Source organism: Centroberyx gerrardi, chromosome 11, assembly GCF_048128805.1.
Source record: "Centroberyx gerrardi isolate f3 chromosome 11, fCenGer3.hap1.cur.20231027, whole genome shotgun sequence".
Classification (NCBI taxonomy): Eukaryota; Metazoa; Chordata; class Actinopteri; order Beryciformes; family Berycidae; genus Centroberyx; species Centroberyx gerrardi.
The window spans coordinates 1,479,944-1,494,662 of NC_136007.1; the positions used below are offsets into that span (position 1 = coordinate 1,479,944).

A 14,719-nucleotide genomic window follows, 5' to 3' on the forward strand; every position below is an offset into this window, starting at 1 on the left:
GTGGCAGGGTGGCAGGGTGACAGGGTGGCAGGGTGACAGGGTGGCAGGGTGGCAGGGTGGCAGGGTGACAGGGTGGCAGGGTGGCAGGGTGGCAGGGTGACAGGGTGGCAGGGTGACAGGGTGGCAGGGTGGCAGGGTGACAGGGTGGCAGGGTGACAGGGTGGCAGGGTGACAAGGTGGCAGGGTGGCAGGGTGGCAGGGTGACAGGGTGACAGGGTGGCAGGGTGGCAGGGTGGCAGGGTGACAGGGTGACAGGGTTACTCCTCGTCTCTTTCACCGGGCTTCAGTCTAACGTTACTTAGCCAGATTCTGGGTCTTTGGCTCCGCCCACTGAGGTTTAACTCAACCAACCAGATTAGATCCAGAGCGGCCTGTCTCACCTGCGCAGGTAGGGCGACACCGTGAGGCGATGGGACAGAACGGAGAACAGAGTGGCGAGTTCAAACACCACAAACACAACCAGGTGAGTTCCACAGGTACGCAGGGCCTTCGACCGAGCATCCGCCTGCCTGGAGGAGGAGGAGGAGAGGAGGAGGAGGAGAGGAGGAGAGGAGGAGGAGGAGGAGAGGAGGAGGAAGAGAGGAGAGGAGGAGGAGAGGAGGAGGAGGAGGAGAGGAGAGGAGAGGAGAGGAGGAGGAGGAGAGGAGAGGAGAGGAGAGGAGGAGGAGGAGGAGAGGAGGAGAGGAGAGGAGGAGAGGAGGAGGAGGAGGAGAGGAGGAGGAGAGGAGGAGAGGGGAGGAGGAGGAGAGGAGGAGGAGGAGGAGAGGAGGAGGAGGAGGAGAGGAGAGGAGAGGAGGAGGAGAGAGGAGAGGAGGAGGAGGAGAGGAGAGGAGGACGAGAAGAGAGGAGAGGAGAGGAGGAGGAGAGGAGGAGAGGAGAGGAGAGGAGGAGGAGGAGAGGAGAGGAGAGGAGGAAGATGAGGAGGAGAGGAGGAGGAGGAGGAGGAGAGGAGAGGAGAGGAGAGGAGGAAGATGAGGAGGAGAGGAGAGGAGGAGGAGGAGAGGAGAGGAGAGGAGGAGAGGGGAGGAGGAGTAGGGGAAGAGAGGAGAGGAGAGGAGAGGAGGAGGAGAAGAGAGGAGAGGAGAGGAGGAGGAGGAGGAGGAGGAGAAGAGAGGGGAAGAGAGGAGAGGAGGAGGAGAGGAGGAGAAGAGAGGGGAAGAGGGAGAGGAGGAGGAAGAGGAGGAGGGGAGAGAGGAGGAGGAGGAGGAGAGGAGGAGAAGAGAGGGGAAGAGGGAGAGGAGGAGGAGGAGAGGAGGAGGAAGAGGAGGAGGGGAAGAGAGGAGGAGGAGGAGAGGAGAGGAGAGGAGGAGAAGGAGAGAGGAGGAGGAGAGGAGAGGAGAGGAGAGGAGAGGAGGAGGAGGAGGAGGAGGAGGAGGAGGAAGAGGAGAGGAGGAGGAGGAGAAGAAGAGAGGAGGAGGAGAGGAGGAGGAGGAGAGGAGAGGAGAGGAAGAGGAGGAGGAGGAGAGGAGGAGGAAGAGGAGGAGGAAACAAAGTAATCAGATTACTGAGTTGTATCCACACTGCTGATGGAAGTGTTTCCTGTATGGAGTGACGACCTGGCTCTACCTGTTGAGCATGCAGGTGAGCAGGATGTGTCCGTAGGTGAAGAGCACCACGAGCGCGGCGACGCCCTGCATCAGCACGGTGATCACCAGGCCGTAGATGTTGTTGGCGGCGGTGTTCCCGCAGGACAGCTTCATCAGAGACGGGTTGTTGCAGTACAGGTCGGCCAGCCGGCGGCGGCACAGCCTGAAGCGCGTCAGCATCAGGAAGAGCGTTCCCACCATCAGAAGGTCCGCCAGCCACACCGCCGCGATGATCAGCCGCAGGTTGGCGCCGGTCATCAGGGCGTGGTACCGCAGCGGCCGGCAGATCGCCAGGTAACGGTCGAAGGCCATGACGGTGAGGATGACCAGGGAGCCTCCGCAGTACAGGTGCACCTATTAATAATTCAGAATAATAATAATAAATAAAGATGACTGGTGAAACAGGAAATGGAGTCACTACTGTTTTTTTTTTTTTTTTCCCCAGTTGGTTTCTCGACAAGCTGTGATGAAAGGATTATGACAAATGGTTATATCACAGAATATTTATACTTTGTGACCTCTGACCCCGGGACAGGGCACATGAGGAAGTAACTCCATTTCCTGTGTTTCACCCTGATGAAGGCCACGGAGCCGAAAACGTCTGGTGGGATGAATACAAGCACGAAACGAAAAGAAAAGAGAAGAGAAGTCTGCAAGTCTCAAGTCTGCACCTCGCTTTCTTTCTATTTATTCTAATTCTATAATAATAATGTTCTATTCTAAGTGTTTGGAGAGACGGACGGCTTGTAGTTGTTTTCTTTCCCCTCTTTCTTTTGGGGGAAAGAGGTCCGGAGCTCCAGTTTTCACAGCTTTGTTTGTTAGCTTTGTTTAGTCTGGTTTTGGTAGATTAAGGAGAGTTTTTCTGTTTTTCTCATGTCATCATCGTTGTCCATGTTACTGTAACAGTTTGTCCCGCCTCCTGTCGCCCGCTCAGCGTCCCGGTGGGGGATCGCTCTCCGATTTTTTTTTTTTTCTATCAAGGTTGTTTTCCTAGGGAGTTGTTCCTTGTCTGCTCTGAGGCTCTAAGGCTGGTGGAAGTTAGTCTGTCATGTGTTGATCAGATCTGCTGCTGTGTGTCTTACATCACTACATCATACTGTTCTGTGGTTGATCAGTTAGATGGAGGCTCATAGAATAGAATAGAATGATCTTTATTGTCATTTTACTCATTTTAGGTACAATGAAATTTCGCCTGGCTTCTCTCGCTGTAGTTAAAAATAAAACAAATAAAAGCAGTAGTAAAAGCAGTAATAACCAGTCCCACCAGGATTTCGCGGAGTTTTTTTGTGATTATTGCGGCCAAAAATGCTTGATTTTGCTGCGGCTTTTCTTAAAAATTGCGATACAATTTGCGAGGTTTTATGTGCTGTTTTTGCGGTAAAATTGTGGGAATTGGGAAAAATTTCAAGTAAAGGGAAAACATTTTTTTTTCTCTCTCTCACTCACTCACTCACACACGCACACACACACACACACACACACACACAGCCTCCCCCTGTTCTCTCCCACTCTCCGTTTAAGCTATTAACTCTTCCAAGAGCTTGAATTTTGCACTCACCTCGATTCTTGCTGCTTTTGCTTTGTTTTGCACGGTCTATAATTTGTGTTGGCAGGTGAGTTTTGTTCATCTTCCACCTGAATGCGATGACATAATTTACCACGACACCGAATGCGACAATTGGTCCAAATCACAAGTGGTCTGTTGATTTGGCCGTTTCATGCGGAAAAGTTGCGGCAATTTTGCAAATATTGCGGAGATTTCTTGAATTTGCGTTAATTATTGCGATCGCAAAATCACAAGTTCCTGGAGGGACTGAGTAGCAGCATAATGTTACGAAAGACTTGTGCAAGTACAAATTAAAAATAAAAGGCACTAGTTAAATTAAATTGACACATTTACAAATTTACAAAGGTTGAATGTTATAAATATTAATAAATAGATGTTAAATCCTTGTGTTTATAAATTGTGTTTGTGGTAGCAGTGTCTGAGGGTGGAGGTGTGTATGTCACAGTCTTTGATGTATGAGTGTGTGTGTGTGTGTGTGTGTGTGTGTGTGTGTGTGTGTGTGCGCGCTCAGTTCTCTCTGCACAGTCCTTTGAGACAGACTGTGATGAATAAACTTGAACTCCTGTATTTAACTTTCAATACTTTAGTGATTTTCATTGGTTATTTATGTTATGTTAATTATGCTAATTTTAAAGCTTGGGTCACATGTTGTGTCCTCTGCATTTATTATTTGCATTTATCTGCATTTATCTGCACTGTCTCTATTGTTGTATATTATGTACATTACAAGTGCTATCTTATCTTATCTTATCTTATCTTATCTTATCTTATCTTATCGAGCGAGCCGTGGTTTTCAGGACGTAACAAGATCTGAGAAACTGAACATCAAAGATTTGACGTCTCAGTAAAACTGTGAGACTGTACTTTCTCTTTTTAAGAAAAAAAAGTCAGATGAAACTTTATAATCCCAAACTCATGCAATGTGGATTATAGTTACAGTTTACAGTCTAGTACCTGCGAGTGAGACAGCTGTGTATTTTTATATAAATTTCTCTTCTATGTTTTGTAGCGTATAAAAAATAAAAAGGCCAAAAAAATGAATGTTAAGATCTAATATGCTCTGTATACACAGCCGGTCCACAATTACAAACAATAAATCACACATGGCACATGGACTAACCCGCTTTTATATGCAGTTTGTGTGTAATGTGGGTCATTTCAGTTCAGTGGTTGTTTTCAAGTGTCTAAAATGTGAAAAATCAGAAAAAATACAGATGATAAAAGATATTTGGTGTGATCTTACCAGCAGAGCCTGCAGGTAACAGGCCAGGTAGGAGATACTGGAGTTCTGACTCAGGATGCTGGAGGGAAGAGACACAGATGGGGATGGAAGAGATATCAATCAATCAATCAATCAATCAATCAATTTTATTTAAGTGCAGAATCACCATGAAGCACGGTCCCAATACACTTTACAATTAAAAGTGAAATGAAAGAAAGAAAGGAGTTGGATAAAAGAGAGAGCATTAAAACAACATACAAGAGTAAAGGAGGTGGGTAAACAGCAAGACGATTAGATAGAAGCCGGTCTAGAGGTTTTCCAGCCAGCTTTCCCTTGGCAAGAAGTTTCAGTTAACGCATAGCATTCTCAACTCAATCACATTTATCCCCACATGAAGTTTGATTCACAAAAAGTCTAAAGTAAAAAAGTAAATCTAATCACCACAGCTGAACTCTGCATATTCTGCAGATTGTCTTTTAAAAACAAAGAAAATTGAAATGCTGGCGTTGCTGATCCAAGCATGAATATCATCTACTTTGGAAGGTTAATGCATTTCATTTGTATGAGAAATTTCCATCAAATTGGATTAAGTAATTCTTACAGGAAGTGCTGTCATTTATGAAATTGACTCAAGTCAAAGTTAAGTTTCATTAGCATCTAAATGATACATTTCCATCAAACTAAAAATATTAAACTTAACATTATCTGGCTTCATAAATCCAATAACAGTCAAAAACATTTTAATTCAATTCATCTGTTTCAGTCCAGTTGACATTAAACCAAACAAATGTGTGTTGTTCTACTTTATGATTTGGAATATATTCTTGAAATTTGGATTCAAATGAACTCAGTGTTTTGTCTTTTACGCCAGTGTAGATGGTCGTGTTTTCACCTCTGACCTTTTTTTTTTATCTCACAAATTAACAAATGGATTAGTCTGAACTCTGGCAGACAGATCTCTCTCTCGGCGACGGATCAGTTGATTAGATTTTGGTGAAGATCTTTATCTGGGATTTCTACTCTTAGACGATTATCCTTTTTCAGCCGTCACTGTTATGCTGTGTTCATGTGCTGCTGGGAAAACCCGACACCTGGGACTTCCAAGACGTTTGCTAAACAGTGTTGCATTCATGTGCTTTTTGTCAGAAAATCAAACGATAAACAAACTGTTATGGAGGCTGCAGCTTTGTTCAGAGTTGGAGGAGGTTTGACTTCTGGTTTTAAAATGTAACTGTGTTGGAATAGGGTTAGGGTCAGGGTTAGGGTTAGGGTTAGGGTTAGGGTTAGGGTTAGGGTCAGTTTAACCAGTCTCAATGAAATGATCAGATTTGTCCTCCACAAAACCTGCCAGATGAGCTTAGGCTAGTCATTTCTTTAAATCCCTTCTTAAAACCTTAAAAAAATCCTTTGTCAAAGCTTGACGTCATGATTTGGTTTTACTGTTGATTTTATGTCCTCTTTTATATCTCATCCTTATATTTTACTTATTCAATATGTTCTCTGATACATTTTGTGTTATTTTATTCTGTCCCACTGTTGTATTTTGCACTTGCTTTGTGAAGCACTTTGTAACACTGTTAAGAAAGGTGATACACAAATAAAGTTTATCATTATTATTAAAACAGTATGCATAGTGACAAAGCGTAACCCACCTGTGAATGAGTTGTGGGAATATGGCAGTGGCTCCCATCATGTCGTTGATGGGCAGGTTGATCAGCAGCACGTACATCGGCTTGTGCAGGTGTCTGTCCAGGGCGATGGCCAATAGGACGGTCAGGTTGCAGGTGATGATGAGGCAGTAGGTCAGGCTGCCCACTAAGGAGGCAGAGTAGGCCAGGCTGGGCGGGATGTCCAGAGACTCCATGGTCAGAGTCTGAGACTCATTGGAGTAGCTGGACATCGCTTTCGCCGGTCTGAGCTCCGTCAGGCTCCTCATTGGCTGACGCAGCAGCAGCAGCTCGTCTTCCCACGGTCACATTCACATCAAAAACATCAAATAGTTCATTATCAAACTGCCAACACACACAACCAAACACAATCTTGTACAGATACAGTCTCGAACGCAGCATCTGCTGTCTTTGCTGCCATGTTTTCAAGTTATTTCACTTGGACAGTTTCTCTTCGTCTGTTTGGTTTCGCCTGATGAAGACGCTTCGGTTCATGAGTTGGACCGAGTCTCTTCTTCTCTGACGGCCGCGTGCGTCTTTACACTCGTCGCTGCTGCCTTCTGCCTCGCATCTCTGATCGCTCGTGTTGAACCTGTATATACTGTGTGGTTCCTGTACTGAACGTGCTGGATATCCTCTGTGGCAGCGGTAATCCTTGATGACCTCACTGCACCTCAGGGCCTTTTGATTGACAGCTGTGACTCTGTCAGCAGTGAGCTATCAGAGGTACGTGCAAATACACATGCTTAGTGTATATTATCTATAATCAAGAAAAAAACACTCTGAAAAACACTGGGCAGCAATATCATTTATGTGGCACCAAGTTGTCGAATGTATCTAAGAACTTTTACTTAAGATCTGTACTTAAGTAAAGTTTTTATGTACTTGTATGTTACTTGGGTAACAATTTCCAATTAGGTGAAATTAATACTTTGCAGTTAATTCTGAATCTAAGGCTACACTTTTACAACTTGACATTACATTATGTTGGCCATGCAGTCTCATTGTAAAACTTGATCTGACCGGTTCTAGTTGCGGATCGACCCAGCAGAGTTCACTTCAGGAGCCACACTGGGACAAAGGACTGTATATGAACCAGGAAAGTCCAAGTGTGCTTTCACATCGAGCATGTTTGGAGATTTTAATTCCTTTTGTTCGGTTTGGCCAGGTAAGAACTGATTCATCAGATACTGTTAATAATGTACTTGATATTGTTATGAGAGTGACATCATCAGGCAACAAGAAGCTAATATTATGAAGCCTAATGCTGCTAACTGAAGAAGTACAATCTAGCCAATCCAGCCATACTTAGTTATCTAGGTTAGCTAGTTAGCCTAGCTGACCTTCCAAGTTCAAATTAGCTACACTAGGCTATAGCTATCTATATATATATAGCTATATTTATATTTTTATTTTGACCAGAGTTCCTTCTTTGACACGCAAGTTGGTTTAGCTAACTTGCACTCCAAGACTGTGGTTCTTTGGCTCCGCCCACTGAGGTTTAACTCAACCAGAGATTATTTCTGCCTGCAGAAATGTTTGGAGAACTAAATAAGTACTCTGAACTGTGCAGATAAGTTTGAGATGGAAACACTCATTCAAACCATACTGAAGCCCAAAGGCTGACGTGTGTCTAGTATCATGCTGTTGACCATGATTCATTAACTTTACCATCACATCATGCATAGCCTACTTGTTTTATGTATGTACGCAGGGAGTTTCACTCTGCTTATTTCCAGTCAGTATTTAAGGAGTTAAGGAGTACACTCTCCTTTATTGTATTCCCTTACTTATCACATCAAAAAACGTGTTAAAATTTAAAATATTTTGAATATGATGAATTTGGTCCAACTCTGTTATTTGACATCTGAGATGTAGTATGCTGAGATTTCTGGTTTTGGAACAACCCTCCCGAAAAAAAACCCAAAACAAAACACTATCTGTGTTAACTTTGCACAAATCAGCCACAGAGCCAGTTTGTTTCACTTTCCACAAGAATTTTTTGTTGAAGTTTATGATATTTGTTCAAACAAACTTCAAATTATTATTAACCTTTGTTATTATTAATGTTTGTTCCATGTTGAGAGCTCAAGGGAATACACCGCCCCCTAGTGGCAGCTGTGTGATCAGCAGCCATTACAACATCATGGCCCTGAAGGCAGCTAACAGCCAGTAATGATGCTAATGTGGAGGCTGTTTCTGACGCTCAGCTGGGGAAACAAACCGTCAAACGAGGTCCGCTGTGAGCCGGTCTTTACCAAAACACTTATTAACAGTTTCTGATGTAATTAGTCCTGTGGGAGCCGGAGAACGGCCCAGTAATGGATGTTTATCAGAGCTGGAGGATAACACTGATTACAGAAGACGCTAATGAAGCTCCTGGGATCCGGAGGGACTCGGCTCACTTCAGCCTCACAGCCACTGCAAGGCTTTGACTGGGGATTTTACAATATACTTTACCTACATAGCAACAGAATCTCTAAATATCTAAAAATCTCTAAATAGTGCTTGAAAAAACTAAAAGATGTTAAAAATAGTTCTAAATATTACCAAAAAAGTGATTATGAAAAAATCTGAACTGGCATGTAGAACTGTACTGATATAGCAATGGCATAGCAGATGTTGGTATCATCATCATGTATCACACAAACATGTTCACACACACACACACACACACACACACACACACACACACACACACACACACACACAGGTCCAGTGAAAGGCAGGTAATGAGATGGACCAAGGGAACAGAAAGATGAGCTGGGTGAACTGGGAAGGAAAGACAGGAGGCCAGTCTGCAGGCCGGAGTCTCTCCCCCTGGACCCACAATGCATCACTGCACCTCCAATTCTATTACCTGTTGGTCACTGGGAGCCTGGAGCTTTGAGGCCATGTGGACTGCTCATTACATGCCAAGCTATAACAAACACATCCAGGTACCACACACACACACACACACGCACACACACACACAGGCACACTCTTGTACCTAAAGACACAGACAGTCACACAAACAAGCACAAGGCAATGTGGACTTGATAATCACAATAATAATACAAATGGCAGCGAGAGGTAACTGTTTCATTACCCAGAAGTCCTGTGCGGTGAGGTCAGTAAAGCGGTCTGTGATGCTTTATACCAAAGGTGTTGTATGGTGATATTGGCACTGGAGCACCGGAACAGACAGGAGTCGATCTGATCAATTATTTTACCTGGTGTCCAGCTCCCATGAATCTCTTTTTTGAACCTTTTGAATTTGCATGGTGATTCATATCGGTCTGGTCAAGCCTATCCACCGGCAGTTCATTCGGACTGGATGTAGGCGGGACAAACCTCCTTATGACGAGCGTTACAGAGCGACAACAACCAAAATGGCAGCCGGCAAAGGAACTGCATGATAGCGAGCTAGATTTAGAGATTTGGTCAGTCCTTAAAAAACTGAATGGCATCAATGAATTAAAACAGGAACAATCAGCAGTTTAAAAGCTGGGAAGTGAACGCCGCCATGATTGTTGTCGCTCTGAGGCGTTTCCAGATTACGTCAATCTGCTTTGCTGCTGTGATTGGTCAAAGATTTTAATAACTGACAACTAACACCAACCAATCGGTCGGGGCGAGAAATTACATCATTGAATCAATCGTGGATAGACTGAACAGACCGATATGAATCACCATGCAAATTCAAAAAGTGCTAAACACTGAGATCCATGGAGCCGGACAGCAGGCAAATCAATTTTCAGACGTTTAATGATGCATCATTGGAGAGGAACAACATGAACACAGTCAGTGATGTCAGTCTCTCCCTGTACTCAAGATAATAATAATAATAATAACTTAGATTTATATAGCGCCTTTCAAGAGACCCAAGGACGCTTTACACAGTGAGGCAGACAAAACAAATAAGACAAGAACAGAAAATAATAATAGCAATAATTGCCGGGGATGAGAGAGTTAACTAGAGGCCATAGGCCTTGGTTAACAGGTGGGTTTTCAGGATTTTTTTTAAAGTGTCCAAAGACGGGGCGTTGTGGATCTCTGCCAGGAGAGAGGTCCAGAGGGTGGGGGCTGCCACACTGAAGGCCCTGTCCCCAAAAGATCGTAGGCTGGTGTGGGGGGTGGAGAGCAGACCCGTGTCTAAGGACCGCAGATTCCGGGACGGGGTATAGGGGTGGAGGAGGTCAGATAGGTACTGGGGGCGAGGGCATGGAGGGATTTGTAGGCGAGGAGGAGGATTTTGTAGGAGATGCGGAACTTGACCGGGAGTCAGTGAAGGTAGACTCTCGAGACCTGTGATCTATATAGTGGTCAGTGACATACATGACAGATAAAATGACAGGACATGTCTCCATACGCCTGATAGCTAACATAACAATTGACGCTCAGAGATGAAATGGCCTTGTAGCAGGAACATTAGCCACATCCTGAACTTTGGTCAACTAACAAGACCACAGTGTAAGAACCGTGTAGAAAGGAAACCAAAGGGACGAGAGAGGAAAAGATCTAATGTTGGTGAGTCCAGCTTTCTCTGCTGCAGATTTCCCACCAGTGAGCATGTGGGGATGGCAAGAGCGTCCCACCCCCACATGCTCAGCTTTACCGAAAAATCTGGACTAGAGCAGCTTTAAATGACAGTTGGACATGCTATGTTCCAAATACCAAACATATAGTTCACACCGGAAAACTCAGGATAACATAACTCAGGATAACTAACCCTAACAGTGACGTTTCAGTCAGACACTGGTATGAGAACAACTGGGCAGCTAAAGTACCATAAATCTATGGATTCATGGTACTGTTACGCAATAAAAATTTACACCACATGGAATATATTACATAATGAATGAATTTGTGTTTTTAACACCAGCAAGTCAAGGGATTTGGGTGGTCTAAGAGAAGGTATCCACTTAGAAAAACAGTGGGCAAATGGCTTCCCAAAATGACCCAAAATAAAATCAAGACATTGGAAGCACCACAGACGCAAAAGGTGAACATTTATTCCAGCTGAATGAGTGCATATGAACAAAAGCACAAAACAGCAAAAGACACAAAAGACAGACAACACAGGATAGGCATGTATAATACATGCAGCTATCTGCAACGCATTCAAGCTTAGCCTGAGGAAGAGCGCATCTAAAGTGCTTCCAATCTTTTTATTTTGTTGGGTCTAAGAGAAGGCCAACAACATGTATATAATATAATTCAAACTATTATTTCCTTGCTTGATCTTGAAAATCTAACAACACTGGTTTGTACAGAAAGTTGTAGGAAACGTCATAAGTCCGATCATGTCAGATCTTTCAATGCTAAAATTCAAAACAGTGGCTTGGCCATTCTAGTGTTAAGTTTGGTTGAATGACTGATTCCCATTTGGGCCACCCATGCAAAAACATGTATGAGCTCATGATACTGCAGTGAGTATGCGGGGTACATGGACTTTGTTGTTTGGTTGAAATTGACAATCAGACTGATTGAGCTCACCTGCATCTGATTGTGGGTGCTGTGTAACCTCAGACAGGTTTAAAGGTGGTGGCAGCAAAACACTACTCTGCTTTGCCAGATTAGCCTAAACCCTTATATTAAGGTTTATTACAATACTGTCAGGCAGTTTGGATATAAGTGTCCATTAGATGACATAATTTATCATTATCTGTTGAGTTTAAACTTTCTTCTGCAAATCTAAATTGGAGAATGCGGCGTCAGTTCAGCTGGTTGTGTGTGTGTGTGTGAGTGTGTGTGTGTGTGTGTGTGAGGGGAGGGAGGGGTTGTCCCTGCAGAGCTCCTAGTGCCTCTTGATACATGCAGTTAATTAACACACTGTGAACGTTGTTGTAACAACAGCAAGCAAACAGTAGTGGTGAAATAGTGAGGTCATATTTACACATTACATTACTCAGCATAGAAGTTGACCTCAGCATTTTCCCCAGTCGAACCTCTGGGTTTCTACAGTAGAGTGAAGTAGCTGGAGACATATATTTGTTTTCTCACAGGCATTCTGACTGATATGTATTGAAAATACTATGCATTAAAGGTCCCATATTATAGTAATTCAAATTCTCCTCTATTTATATCCATATATGAGCAATGATGTAATGAAGACATTGTTAAAATTTGATTTTGGTGGTTGGATTAAAAGTTTTCAAAAATCCATCCTATTTTCCAGTCAGTTTCAGACAAACTCCATGAAACGCATTACAACTGGACACGAACGAGAGGAGCTGCTGCTGTCGGCCAATCAGTGTCCAGTATTGTGAGGACTTAGGCCCGGATCTACTAACATGTCACTATTCCTGGCGCAGTGCAAAAGCAATTGCGGGTGCAATTGGTTCTGCCAGCGCAAGGTATTTACTAAAGTAGGGCACGCAAATGAGCGGAGGTGCAGATGATTAATTAGAATTGAGACTGCGCTAATATAAGGGCCAAGCAATGCGCACAGTAGCCCATCAGTGGCAACGTAATGACGGGCAAAAGAAGCACAAATGTCTCTCCAGTGGAGCTGGAAGTGTTGGTAGCAGAGAAAACCCCAAAGAGCTGCAGAGAAGAGATGTTTTATCAGCGCGTAAAAAGTCACTCTGGAACAACATAAAGTGAAGCAGTTGGGCACCACAAGCGCGATTTAGCAGAGGTAAAAAGCGCTGGTATGATATGAGGAGGTGAGCCAAAATGCTTACCACAAATAAAGCCAAAGAGGAGCCTGAACTCCCTTGGAGGAGCGAGTGCAGGAGAGCCTGGCTGAGACGCAGGTGCCAGTGTGGGAGGGATGGAGACCTGGTGAAGGTACGGTTACATATAGCTGGAGAAGCCGCGCACACACCTCTTCACTGTGGTGATAGTTATTACGCACACGTTTTAACTGCATTGTTTTCATCAAGGCAATGTCGCAGAGACAGTGGCTCATAATAAGTGTCAGCAAATCCAGAGAAGAGCCTAATAGTCTGAATATTGAGTGCGCATTCTGCTATGCTGCCAATGAGGCTTAAATTGTACATTTTAAAGTCAGCATACCCGTTTAAACCCTGCGATCTAATGACTGCGTGTTATGCTGTGTAGATGACTGTGTCACTTTGATCCTAGAGCCGGTTCCAGAGACAGTTTCAGCAAAGCTATCCTATGCGCCAAATGATAAGACATGCTTTTCCTAGGTCTTAAATTCCGTGCGCCACCGCCTCTTGATAAATCACGTCCACTGCCAATTTCCATAAATCCCTCCCTTTATTTTGCACCTCAGCCTTGGAACACCCACAAATGCATATGCAATTAGACCAAACCGTAAAAAATACCGCACACAGATCAACCCATAATTTCAGGCGCAAATGCCCTGTGCGCTGTCTTAGTAGATCAGAAAACAAGGTTTTAGCACCCGCAATGCGATTTGCACTGTTAGTAGATAGATCCGGGCCTTAGTCTAGTTTACCTAATTAAGTTCAACTTTAACTAAACTACATTTATTTGCAAATCATCATGGGCTACATTCACACTGCAGCTAAAAGTGTCCCAATTCTGATTTTTTTCCCTCCTATGTGATACAGATCTGATATTTTTGTCTGTTGTGAACAGAAAAAGAAACACATGGAATCTGATCTTTCCATTTCTGATTTGGACTACATTCATACGTGGTTCTAAATCCGATTCATATCTGGGACGGATCACTGTTGTCATAGCATTCATGACGACCTGTGACGTCCATTTGACCAGAAAAACATGGAGGACAATGACTCAAGCAGTCAGTAGAGAGACAATGAGGTCACAAATTTAATTAGTATTTGGGGAGATGCCTCCATTCAAATAAAACTAGATGGAGCATGTTAGAGAATTAGAGAGTCTTTGCTCTCTCAAGGCACTGCACATTCCAGGCCTAGAGAACACAGGAGCCAACCTCATGTCGAGCATCAGGCCCCTAGTGGACGAGTGGACATGGTGAGTCGGATTTGGACTCTGTTTGGGCAAGTGGAAGTGGATCTGTTTGTCACGAGGCAAAACACTCATTGTCCCCTGTGGTTCTCCCTGTTTCCCCAGGATGATCCACCCTTGGCATGACATGTTTGGACATGCGCCATGCCCGAGAAAGCTGTTATACATTTTCTCTCCCCACAGTTTCATTCCCCCACTGCTGGTGAGGGTGAGATGGGAGAGGTTGACGGTCATTGTGATAGCCCCGGACTGCACGACGGCACCGTGGTACGCAGAAATGACTCAGCTATTGGCTGCACCGCTCTGGACAGTTCCCCAGTTTTGGGGAGCACTGTCATAGGCAAGTGGAGCAATAGGTGTGATGCCCAGTCTGGGGCAGCCTCTCAAGGTTTGGTTCCTGAGAGGGACAGACTGATGTGTACAGGATTGTCTGCAGATGTAGTGCAGACTATCCAGATTGCCCGGGCGGAATCCACCATCTCCAGCTACAAAGCTAAATGGTTGGGTTTCCAAAAATGGTGTTGAATATTGATCCGTTGACATGCTAATTGGATCTGTTCTTTCTTTCTTCCAGCTCCTACTGGAGAGGGGAATGATGCATTCCACTCTTAGGGTTATGCATCAGCCATTTCCTTTTGTAATGAGTTGTTCAGAGAGAGGTCGGTTTTGGCCATCCTCTCCTGTAACGTCCCAAAACCTGGGGCTAGGGGGAAGCGCCCCTGATGCGTTCCACTGCCCCCGGTGGGAGCTGCCCTTGGTCCTTGGT

The 14,719-nt window shown here is 44.4% G+C and overlaps 1 protein-coding gene across 1 annotated transcript in view; it reads right to left on the reverse strand.

Annotated features, from left to right (window-relative positions):
* The window catches only part of LOC139908118 (olfactory receptor 1M1-like), an 8,707-nt gene extending 2,432 nt beyond the window's left edge, over positions 1-6,275 (reverse strand). Inside the window, exons 1-4 of the mRNA XM_078286672.1 lie at positions 6,028-6,275; positions 4,397-4,454; positions 1,567-1,940; positions 381-509 (exon numbers count right to left, since the gene is read on the reverse strand). Of these exons, the coding sequence (XP_078142798.1) occupies positions 381-509; positions 1,567-1,940; positions 4,397-4,454; positions 6,028-6,275 (809 nt within the window). The remainder of the gene's footprint in view (positions 1-380; positions 510-1,566; positions 1,941-4,396; positions 4,455-6,027) is intronic.
* Positions 6,276-14,719: the final 8,444 nt, after the last annotated feature.